Genomic DNA, 10,655 nt, shown 5'->3' with positions numbered 1-10,655 from the left:
ATACATATATATATATATATAATTCTCAGAAATATTATATTATTTGCTATTTTTGACCGATATATCATCGATATAACCGAAATATCGAATATCGGTCCTGACCGATATTTTGTATTTTGACCGCAGTAACAACATAGCCCTTAAGAAACAACATATCGTTTTGTCCGAGTATTGTGTAGTGACAGCTTTTACTGTTGAAAGACCTATAGGCAATGTCTCTTCTGCGAGTTCGACCCACTTCATGGCAAACTGATTGGATACATTGTGATGAGTCAATTAATATAAGTAAAAAGATCAAGCATTTCGCCAGAAACCGAATCACAATAGAGTTCTATTCATCCTGCATGGAATCACATTGTGGTTACAACAATTGTCCTATCCATCTTGTCATATATGGGACAGGTACCTGTTAAGACAAAAGGTCTTGGATTTTGAATTTATCTATGCCACGTTGGGCATGATCTGTATCTATAGTCAAACTTGAGGAGTATTGGTAGATGATATTTCCATTCTGTGTGTTGTGTTCTTCAGCTTGTTTTTCTTAATATGATATTTTTGGCCTATGAGCTCATTTTGTATATACGTGGTATTGTTGTTTCCTTGGTGATAGATATTGCGTCATACCCTAAGTCTCCACAGTCCCAAAGCTTAACATGTCTGTCTATTTTAGGTACACTACCACTTAGATCTAGGATGTGATAATGAAGGGAAATAGAGCGAGTAAGAAGAGGGAAGAATGACTTATGCCACAAGAACCGAGCTCAGTAATCTACTGAAACCAAGTCTCCTGTTATGCTGTCTAAAAGACTATCTTTTTGATGGATTCATGTGTCAATATATCTGATCATAGAACATTCTGGAGGTTAACAGCTGGTAGAATAAGGAAAAAAATTATATAAAGCAGACCTAAATACCTTCGTAATAATATTCTAACTAATAAATCTACCAATAATATATGCAAGTTTATATCTTTGAATAATATTGCATCACTTGATATTGGCTTTTAAGAATATCCATTATTGCCCTAGTGTTTCTTACGCTCTAAATATGCATATCATCAGAAAGTTCTCCCATTTTCATTGAACATTATATTCTTGTTTAAGAGCTTGAGTGTCTATTATGATACCAGAATGTAATTGAATGGAACCCTTCTCCATCGTACTAGGTGGATTCGAATTTAATGTCCTGAGTTCAAATTGCCGAGTGCGTGGGTCAGAAGCATGGTTGAACAGTCATCTGGGGAACTTTGTTTCTCGTACATTTCATCATCAAATCTGTTTATATTAGTACCCTGTGTCACTTTCTTATTGCAAAAAAAGAAGAAAACTTCCAAGAAGGTTCTTGGTTATCTTAATGTAAGCCTAAGGAAGGATGAGAAACAAATGGTACGGTGCAGCTGCATGAATCATGATTCTTGACTGGTTCTAACATTCATCTTCTTCATAGGTGACAGATAAGGTTTTGCTCAAGGAAGTCATGAGTGGTTCCATGAGTAACAAGGATGGCAGAGTCAAGGAAGATGGCTGTATATACATGGTACTTGAGTATGGTGAAATTGATTTAGCTCACATGTTGTCCCAGAAGTGGAGGGAACTGGACAGTTCCAAGTCAACCATAGATGAGAACTGGCTTCGTTTTTACTGGCAGGTGTCTATCAATACCTTGAATGCCTCATTTTTTTTAAATTGTAGCTTCTCAACTATTTTCATATGGTAGGGAAGCTCTATGGATCCTTTTAGACTGACTAGGTGCCACGAGTGTATAAATATCAAAATTACAGCTAAAAGTGTACAGAGTAGACCATTGATAGTTCTTAGATACTGCTTTATTATGTTGTTGATATGTATGGTAGCTGATCAATGCAGGTTTGATGACATGCTTTTGTCCCAGAAAAACGTCACAGCTGACTTTTTTGAGAATCAAATGCATCACTTTTAGTTTTAAAATTAATAAGAAATAAGAATTTGTTCTGGTTGTAGGTAAAAAATTGATAGTTCTTTGATTGGAGAAAAGTGGTAATTTCATGTGGTGTTTGTTGTTAAGTTCAACTGCAGGGATGCTAGTTATATATAATATGATGGAATATGTAGGACTTGATCTTGCCTTAGATTGTTTTGTACCTTTAGTGTGTTGCAAACTATAAACACCGTTCTTATTGCTAAGAGCATATTACTTGTGTTACAATTGTACTTTTGACATTTTGTATTAGGGGTAGGCTAAATGCACCCCTATATATTGCTAAATGCACCATACCTATTAATTTCCTCCTCACACACACACCAATGTCAAGACTTATTTTTTATATCTTCAATATATAATTTGATCTCATTCTGACATAAAAAGGGATACATAGAGCAACATGGTTTATATCATTGGAAAAATCCATGTACTTGCAAAATGTGAAAATTTGTAACCATTGTACACCACTTGTACTTTATTTTAACAGTAAAAATGTTACCATTGTACCTTACAAAATTTGGGAAAATACATTCATGTATTTGCAAGTACAGTTTTTTTCTTTTGGGATTAATACGTGTATGATAGGTGTTCTGATGCAAAGTATCAAGCACAAATGCTTTAAAAGTAATGCAATCCTTTTGCTATCAAATTGTAAACCTTGCTTGATAGTCTGGTTTATGTTGTTATTTTCCAATAATGATATGGGTAAGTTTGTTTTTTCTTGGTACCATGGAAAAATATGCATGTTTAGTCTTTTTATGAGATTGATTTGGCAGAGTTCATACATTATAAATCAGCATGCGTTAATTTTATTCATGATTGACCATGCAAATAATGTAATGTATACATCTTTTTTTGAACAAATGTCAGCAAATACTTTTAGCTGTTAAAACCATACACGAGGAACGTATTGTGCACTCGGACTTGAAGCCAGCTAATTTTCTCCTTGTCAGAGGCTCGCTGAAACTAATTGATTTTGGTATTGCAAAAGCTATTTTGAGCGACACCACAAACATTCAACGAGATTCTCAGGTTTAGTTAGTTACCTTTGCCAATTGTTTCGTATTAATAGATTAGGGGCACATTCATTTGGGACTTGTAAATATTTTGATACTGTGAGAACCAGTTATTCATGATGAATATGGTGATAGATTTTTATGAGAGAGATATATATATATATATTATGAATGATGAAAACGCACGAATATTCATGAATATTTAGGTATATTCATCATGAATAATTCATGAATGGTTGGTTCTCACGGTTCTCAAGGTAATTACAGTTCCTAAATGATATTTGGCAAGATAACCGAGTTACATGTTTCATTTGCAGGTGGGTACGCTGAGTTACATGTCCCCTGAGGCATTCATGTGCAACGAAACAGATGCAAATGGAAATACCATCAAGTGTGGTCGTCCATCGGATATTTGGTCACTTGGTTGCATCCTGTACCAAATGGTATATGGAAGAACGCCCTTTGCAGACTACACAACTTTTTGGGCGAAATTCAAAGTCATTACAGATCCAAATTACGAAATCCCTTATGAACCACTATCGAATCTTTGGCTTCTTGATCTAATAAAGAAATGCCTTTCATGGGATCGAAAGGAAAGATGGACAATTCCGCAACTTCTTCAACATCCTTTCCTGGTTCCTCCGATTCCACCTCGGGTATCTAATGATCACCGTAATCTTATTCATTTGGTTGCTGATTCTTGCAGCGAAGATCCAAAAGCAAAAATGCTATGTTCCCAACTCCAACAGTTGGTAAGTGACCCGGTACCAGATATAAAATCTGGAAGTTCAATTACAATAGATGAAAGATGTAGATTGCTTGATGAAATGTCGAAGCTCTGTTTGCAACTCAAGAAACGACTCGAAATGTGATTAATGGAGGTAATGGCGAATTCTATTGGTTCTGTGTGTACAAGTTTGTATTTTGTGATTATGGAGTATGGTTAGGTGGATGTTGTGTTGATCATGTATTATCAAACAATTTGATGTTGAAAAAAGATGAAGATCTCGCACACTTTTGTCGTTTTTCGATATTTTCAGTTCCAAAGGATATGGGCTATTTAGTTAAATGACCTCATGACAAGTGTTTTTTTTGGAAATCCACGACCTTTTTACAGCTTTTTAAGCATTCTTGTATATGTGGAAGTGTTAAACAAGATATCTCTCACAGATGTTAAAAGGGCGTGGATTTAAAAGATCTGTCATGAGGTCATTTAACCTAATGACCCCCCTCCTTTTGTGTTTGCAATGTAAATCCTTGACTTTGTATGAGATCATTTTTTCTTTAATACATCAGGAGGTTACGAATTTAATTAAAATCTCATTCAAGGTTATATATTTATTTGCAATGAAGGTATTTTTGATGTTATCTGTCATGAATGGGATTTAACGGATGAATGGGTAAATTGATGAATACAGTAAACAATCTAGACAACGAAAAAATAATCATATCTCAAGTTCGATTTATTGCCAAAAAACTAAATGAAGATGTGTATTCCTCATGTGAACAAAAGATATTGTGTATGTGTGTGYGCGTGTATGGGGACTATAACATTTGTAATGTATCGATGAGAAGGAAAACTTTCTTCCGGAGAAGCACCAATTGATCTTGCATTTCCGAAAATTCACTCCTCATAATCCTTTCGGTATCTTGAATGACGGTCTCATTTACGCCTTCTTCCAATAATCGCTCCCTTAACTTTTCTGTGGAAACCCTTGCCGGATTCATCAATTCACTGTTCGACATTCGTGGGAACATCCGCTTGACTGCCTGTAAAGCTTCCAGCCATTCCGTTTGATCTTCTTGAGTCTTGGCCTTCAAATGCAGCCTTTTTGTGCCGGTAAATATCGAAAACCGTCTATCGTCTGATCTACTTTCCTGAATAGACGATACCTAAAAGGAAATACAAGAAACTCTCATTCTGCCGGTTGAATGACCTCACAATTTTATTTTAAATTCATGACCTTATAATAAGTTTCAGAATGCCACTTTCATACACAAAAACGACATTAAATTTGTGAGAAGGTTATGTGTACAAAAATGACATTCTGACAGGTTTTTAGGCATTTATGTGTAGGAAAACGGTTTCTTGACATTCTGAAAACTGTCAAAAAGTCGTGTATTTTAAAAGACTAATCGATTCGATAGAATATGATTCAACACCTTGAGGTGAAGTTCACCAAGCGGCTTCCGGTGGAGGTGATGAGGGTTAACGTGGCGGCGATTATGAGACAAACGGCTGCCTATCACCCGACAGCCTTTATCGGTTTCTTTCGTGATAACGGTTTTATCGGGGCCATGAACATTATAATAGGAAAGAACACCATCTTGTAGAACAAACCATCGTGGTCGCCAGCCTTTAGCACAATTAACCCACTTGAGCAAGATCCCTGATACCCTCATTGTAGCTGCAATATCACCGGAAACCGTCGTTGGTGGCGGTGCAACATGATTAGAAAGGACATGGCGGTTGTTGACGACGGTGGAAGTGGAGGGATGAGGTGGCAATGTCATGATCACTTGTTAGAATATTTATGCATGAATTAATGTGTGAGAAATTAAGAAATGGTAAGAGATCGGAAAAGTGGAGAAATTCGTATTCTGATCGGAGAGACCGAGTAGAAGGATTAATGTTTTAAATGTTACGATAGATTCAATCGACCAACTTTTCAAAAAATAACAACCGCTAATAATTTATGTAGGATGTGTTCTCGTGGTCCTAAAAAATCTATTTATTTTTCTTATTTTCTCTTTAAATTGGAACAAAAAACACGTGTATATATATATATATATATATATATATATATATTTGATTAACCTGGATATCCAACCCGCAATGCGAACCGACTAAACCCATGACGACCACTTGCTTTGCAGATAGCCCAAAGTCACTGTATTTAAACCTCCGTAGCCACAAATATTTTATTTTTGTTTATTGGACTCTTGTAACGGGTGTATATAAGTGGGTATACCTTCAATTATATTCATGGTGCCTATGTGACTACTCATGTATAAATATCCATTACATCACATACACTTGGTTTATTTGATTATATGCATAATGCACGACTACAGACATCGTGGTCATTAATATATTCATATGTGAATATACAACTATTTAAAAAAAAAAAAAAACCCTCTCTTTGTTATATTGTGGTTTGGGTATTATCCTTTCATGGGTTATCACAATTTGACTTATGTGAGTGAATATGCAGTACATGTCATTCATCAGCTAATTTACATCTGCCCAAGGGTATATTCATATATGAATATGCACTCTTTGAATTTTATCCATAGTTCAGTCAACCTTTGAACTTAACTACTAAAAAGATTACATCGAACATCAATTCATTTAAGCCATATTCACACATTAGAGCCAATAACAATTTAATAGAGAAACAAACAAAGCATGCACCAACAACTACCACCATGTAGAAAACAGATTTGCAACATTTGGTAATTGGGAAGCGGTGTTTAGAATCAAATTCATTCAGAAGATTTATATAAGAAGAGGAGAGACAGGCGATTGAGATTTCAATTCCAGATTGTATATAAGAAAAGCAAGATCCTGCAATGGAGAGGATAATGACTGAAACCTGGTTAATTATAGCATTCTAGATTGATTATAATCCATCTGTAAAATATACAACATTTCATATGCCCATCAATAATAAATCACTTCTATGAAATGGAACCTCAATTGTCTTTACTCAAAGCAGCTGCTAACTTTGTTTGGATGTGGTCGACTCCAGCACGTGGAGAAAATCTAGGAATTATTTCCTGAAACAACAAAACAGTTATCATCATTCCATTATGCTTCTCATAAACTCAAACCTAAAACCGATTACACCAAAGTTTTCAAGTCATCTGGAACCATTACTCATCATGTGATGGCTTTCTACACATGGAATTTGATACCAGAGATCAGAGTTGTGGGTTCTTTACTCATATTACTTGTATAGCATAAAAACAGTTCAACAGCTAATATCGGCCCATTGCGTATTTCACATCAATTTTGTATTTTTCTTTCTAAAGCAGACACAAAGTTCCCACTAAACACAATCTCTAACCATTAAAGACCTAGTTTTTTTCCTGAAAATGGCTACACTAAGAAATATGACCTTGGAACAAGATCAAAAATTGAGTTAGGATAGAGTATAGACGAATGAGAAGGGTCCTCAACCTGTAGGAGGCACACATGGAAAGAAGAAATAAAAACAAATGGTGGTGACTGATTGAAGAAATCATGAACACATAGAGTAAAGTGGCAAGTGCAGAATCTAGTGACAGTAACAGTTCCTCAAACTTATGCTTCCTCATGATCAGAGAGATGTCTCACAGGAAGTAAATGCATGATTTTCGGGATATCTAGGTTGACAGTTGACCCACCTGATTTTGAAGGTTCATCAGATCCGGATGATTTTGTTGAGTTGGTCCAAACCCTGGACAAAATCTTGGAAGCTAATGGGTATGATAAAAGAAAGACCTAAAGGTAGTTGTGATTAAGCTCAAGATGCATGATTCCTTGTGGTATGAGAATATGAAGCATGAGAAGCAACTTAAAGGCAAGAAGAGGGTCAAGACTCGGTCCCAAACTCAAAGAGTGCATGCCAAACAGGGAACCAAGAAGACTTTGGAATACATTTGAGAATTTGAACTGCACAAGACTTGTACCACTATGAGGAAGCTGAATTGCACACTATTGCTAGGTTGGGGGGCCTAAACTCTACCATGCTTAAAGGTTGAGTTGCAACCCCTCTAGACTTTTGAAGATGCTTGCAAGTGGGCTATCAAGGTAGAGAAACAAGCTAAGAAGAAAGTTCCTGAGAATCCCTATCTAAGCCTATGGATTCTTTGAAAACGCCACTTCTAAGAAGGCCGAATGAACCTCCAATTCTTCAAGGCCTCAACGGTAAGGAGAAAGTAGGAGAAGACCTAGCGAACCTGGGGTGTTTGGTTAGCAAGATTCTGGCAGAATCCGATGGAAAATTCCATTTGACTCGATTCCTATGGCTTGTTTGGTTTGCAAAATGGGTGAATTGAATTCCATTGGAATTAGCAAATTCCTTTGAGCGAAAGAATTGATCATTCCATTGGTTTTGTGGTGGAATTCAGTTCCATTCCTTCACAACTTTGTAATAGGACAAAAATTCCCATCGGTTAATGATAATAACAATATTACAAGTACTATTAACAATATTACAAGTACTATTAACGATATTATCATCATTAATATTAGAGTAAATTACAAATTTCGTCCCTGTTGTTATATGAAATTTTTTACTTGGTCCCCCAAACGAAATAACTACATGTGTAGTCATCATGGTTTCACTTTTGTCATGGATTGGATCCCTTGCTCTAACTTCGTTAACCTTAGTTCCGTTAAATCAGGGAAAGAAACACTTCAAATGTCATGTCATGAGCATTTCAAGGCCCAATATCCCAATCAAGATGTTCTTACATTGAAGAAGGTTTAAAACATGCAAAAGAATATTGAAACCAAAGAAGAGAGAACCTATCTATGATCGAGTCTAATGAAGAAGAGGTTGTAGGGGATGATTGTGGTAAAATGTTGGTGATTAGGAGAGTAATGCATACTGCAGAGGCTCCTAATGACAAGACTTGAAAGGGAGGACATCTTTATGTATGTAGTTTGATAGTGGATGGAGAAAGTTGTGCAAAAGCAACCTCAACATGTATGGTGGAAAAACTTGGGCTTTCTACATGAAACACCTACATCCATGCAAATTCCAATTGCTTAAATCAAGGCAATGAGATAAAAGTTACACACCAAGTAGTTATTCCTTTTCCAATTAGTTTCGTTAATCATGATGTGATGTTCAGATGGATGCTTGTCATTTCTTGTTGGGTAGGCCTTGGTTATTTTGATCGTATCACAATGGACACTTGAATACCTACTTTTTATGTGAGTGGCAAGAAAATCGCTCTCACTCCCTTGAAGTCTAATGAAGTGTCTAAAACCAAAGTAGGGACTAAAAGTGGAACGACTTTGTGCATGAGTCAAACCGAGGTGAAAGGAGAATCGTATAATGGTGCTGGCATGCTTGAGCATGATGAGGTGAAAGAGGGTTGTGACGTTCCTAGCATGGTTAAACCTTTGTTGGTCAAATTTGTTGATGTGTTTACGAACAACTTAACCCCAGGTTTACCTCCTATTAAGAAAAATCCGCACTAAATTGACTTCATTCTAAGTTCAATCCTTCCTAACAAAGCAACTTATAGGGATTCCCGCAATTGAAGCTGAGGAGTTACAAAGGCAAGTTAATGAATTGGCAGCCGGAGGATACGTGAAACCTAGCATGTGCCCTTTTCTTTTCCTGCTCTTTTGTTTCCCCAAAAGGAAGTTTCCATGCACATTTGCATTGAAAGTAAAGCCATTAATAACATTACAATCAAATATAGGTACCCTATTCTTAGAGTGGACCGTATGAATGATACATTACATTGTTCATGTGTGTTTTCCAAGATTCATCTTCATAGTAAGTACCATCAAATTAGAATAACGGGGACGAAATGAAAACAACATTTAAATTCAAGGGTGGTCTCTTTGAATAGCTTGTTATGCCATTCAACTTGTCTAATGCTCCTAGCACTTTCATGAGATTGATGAATGAAGTTCTAAAACCTCTTAATGGAAATTCGTTGTTGTCTACTTTAGTGACGTCCTTGTGTATTCAAAATCTAAAAAAGAACACTAGGATAATTTAAGGAAGGTGTTTGATTTTTTGAAGAAACATAGAACTCTATCAAATCGGAGAAAAGTGATTTCATGGTGCCTATATGGTGTTCATTGGTTTTGTGGTGTCTAAGCAAGGAATCTCTATGAATCCTTACAAGGTGGAGGCAATTAAATAGTGGTGACCTCCCTCTTCCATCACGGATGTAAGAAGTTCTTATGAATTGGCTTCCTAATGTCTTAGAAGAGGGAGTTTTACTGGTCTAATTATACCTAAAATCCATTTAAATCTTCGAAAGAAAAACTTATTTTTTCACCTGTACTGGTTATTCCCAACTTTAATGTGCTTTTTGAGTTTGAATGTGCATGCAAGCGGTGTTGGTATTGACATTGTTCTGGTACAAGAAAATAGGCATTTTTGTAAGAAGCTCAATGCATCCAATTTCAACTGAATTCTTCAAAGAAAAAAATGGCAGACGCGACAAAGAGAAGGAGGATTGTTAGTTTAAGGAGTGAAGGACAACAGAGTTTGTTGGCTTTGTTGCAATAAGAAACAACGGTGCTAGGTTGTTCAAGCCATTATTTTGTTTACGTTCCACATTGTAGCACCATGTAATGACTAAGAACTTGAGTGGTGATACTGTCATAATGATTGTTCATTCCACCATAGGTTTACCATGGTCATAATTGAGAGGGAGCCATTAGTGCATGGCTATGTTAGCATGGTTCAATAAGGTCTTTGGTCTACCTTCCACTCCAGCAGGATAATCAAACAGTTATTTGTTCTCACAGTTTCTTCTGTGTTTTTTGGATGATTTATTCAAGAGAAACTACATTACAAATTCTGCCTAAAAATAAACCAACCGAACAGGGTATATCCTGTTCCCAGGGGTATTGTCCTTTGCCCTTGGTACAAGTGAATGAAAGAAACTTCATATCTTAAACATTTATTTCATTAGAATAGAGTTATTACAGCAGCGGAA

General features: G+C 36.1%; 3 protein-coding genes across 6 annotated transcripts in view; 1 reads left to right on the top strand and 2 right to left on the bottom strand.

Annotated features, from left to right (window-relative positions):
• LOC112514003 (probable serine/threonine-protein kinase DDB_G0279405) overlaps positions 1-4,025 on the top strand; it is a 12,298-nt gene extending 8,273 nt beyond the window's left edge. For all 3 annotated transcript variants that reach the window (XM_025120279.1, XM_025120280.1, XM_025120278.1), the window contains 3 exons: positions 1,447-1,647; positions 2,830-2,991; positions 3,293-4,025. In XM_025120279.1, coding sequence (XP_024976047.1) covers positions 1,447-1,647; positions 2,830-2,991; positions 3,293-3,847 — 918 coding nt within the window. In that variant the 3' untranslated portion in view covers positions 3,848-4,025. The remainder of the gene's footprint in view (positions 1-1,446; positions 1,648-2,829; positions 2,992-3,292) is intronic.
• A 488-nt stretch (positions 4,026-4,513) lies between these two features.
• Positions 4,514-5,560, bottom strand: LOC112514962 (oxysterol-binding protein-related protein 1A). The gene is made up of 2 exons (XM_025121615.1): positions 5,139-5,560; positions 4,514-4,868 (listed from the first exon to the last, which is right to left on the bottom strand). The coding sequence occupies exons 1-2, from the start codon at positions 5,487-5,489 to the stop codon at positions 4,521-4,523; spliced, it is 699 nt and encodes a 232-aa protein (XP_024977383.1). The 5' UTR covers positions 5,490-5,560; the 3' UTR covers positions 4,514-4,520.
• A 723-nt stretch (positions 5,561-6,283) lies between these two features.
• Positions 6,284-10,655, bottom strand: part of LOC112514397 — an 11,815-nt gene continuing 7,443 nt past the window's right edge. Inside the window, exon 2 of one of the 2 annotated variants that reach the window (XM_025120846.1) lies at positions 6,284-6,755. In XM_025120846.1, the coding sequence (XP_024976614.1) occupies positions 6,672-6,755 (84 nt within the window). In that variant the 3' untranslated portion in view covers positions 6,284-6,671. The remainder of the gene's footprint in view (positions 6,756-10,655) is intronic. The other variant, XM_025120845.1, reaches the window with a different exon arrangement.

Source organism: Cynara cardunculus, assembly GCF_001531365.2.
Source record: "Cynara cardunculus var. scolymus isolate 2C chromosome LG 6, CcrdV1, whole genome shotgun sequence".
Classification (NCBI taxonomy): Eukaryota; Viridiplantae; Streptophyta; class Magnoliopsida; order Asterales; family Asteraceae; genus Cynara; species Cynara cardunculus.
The sequence above is the reverse complement of the archived record's forward strand: the minus strand, read 5'-3'. Positions and strand labels throughout refer to the sequence as shown.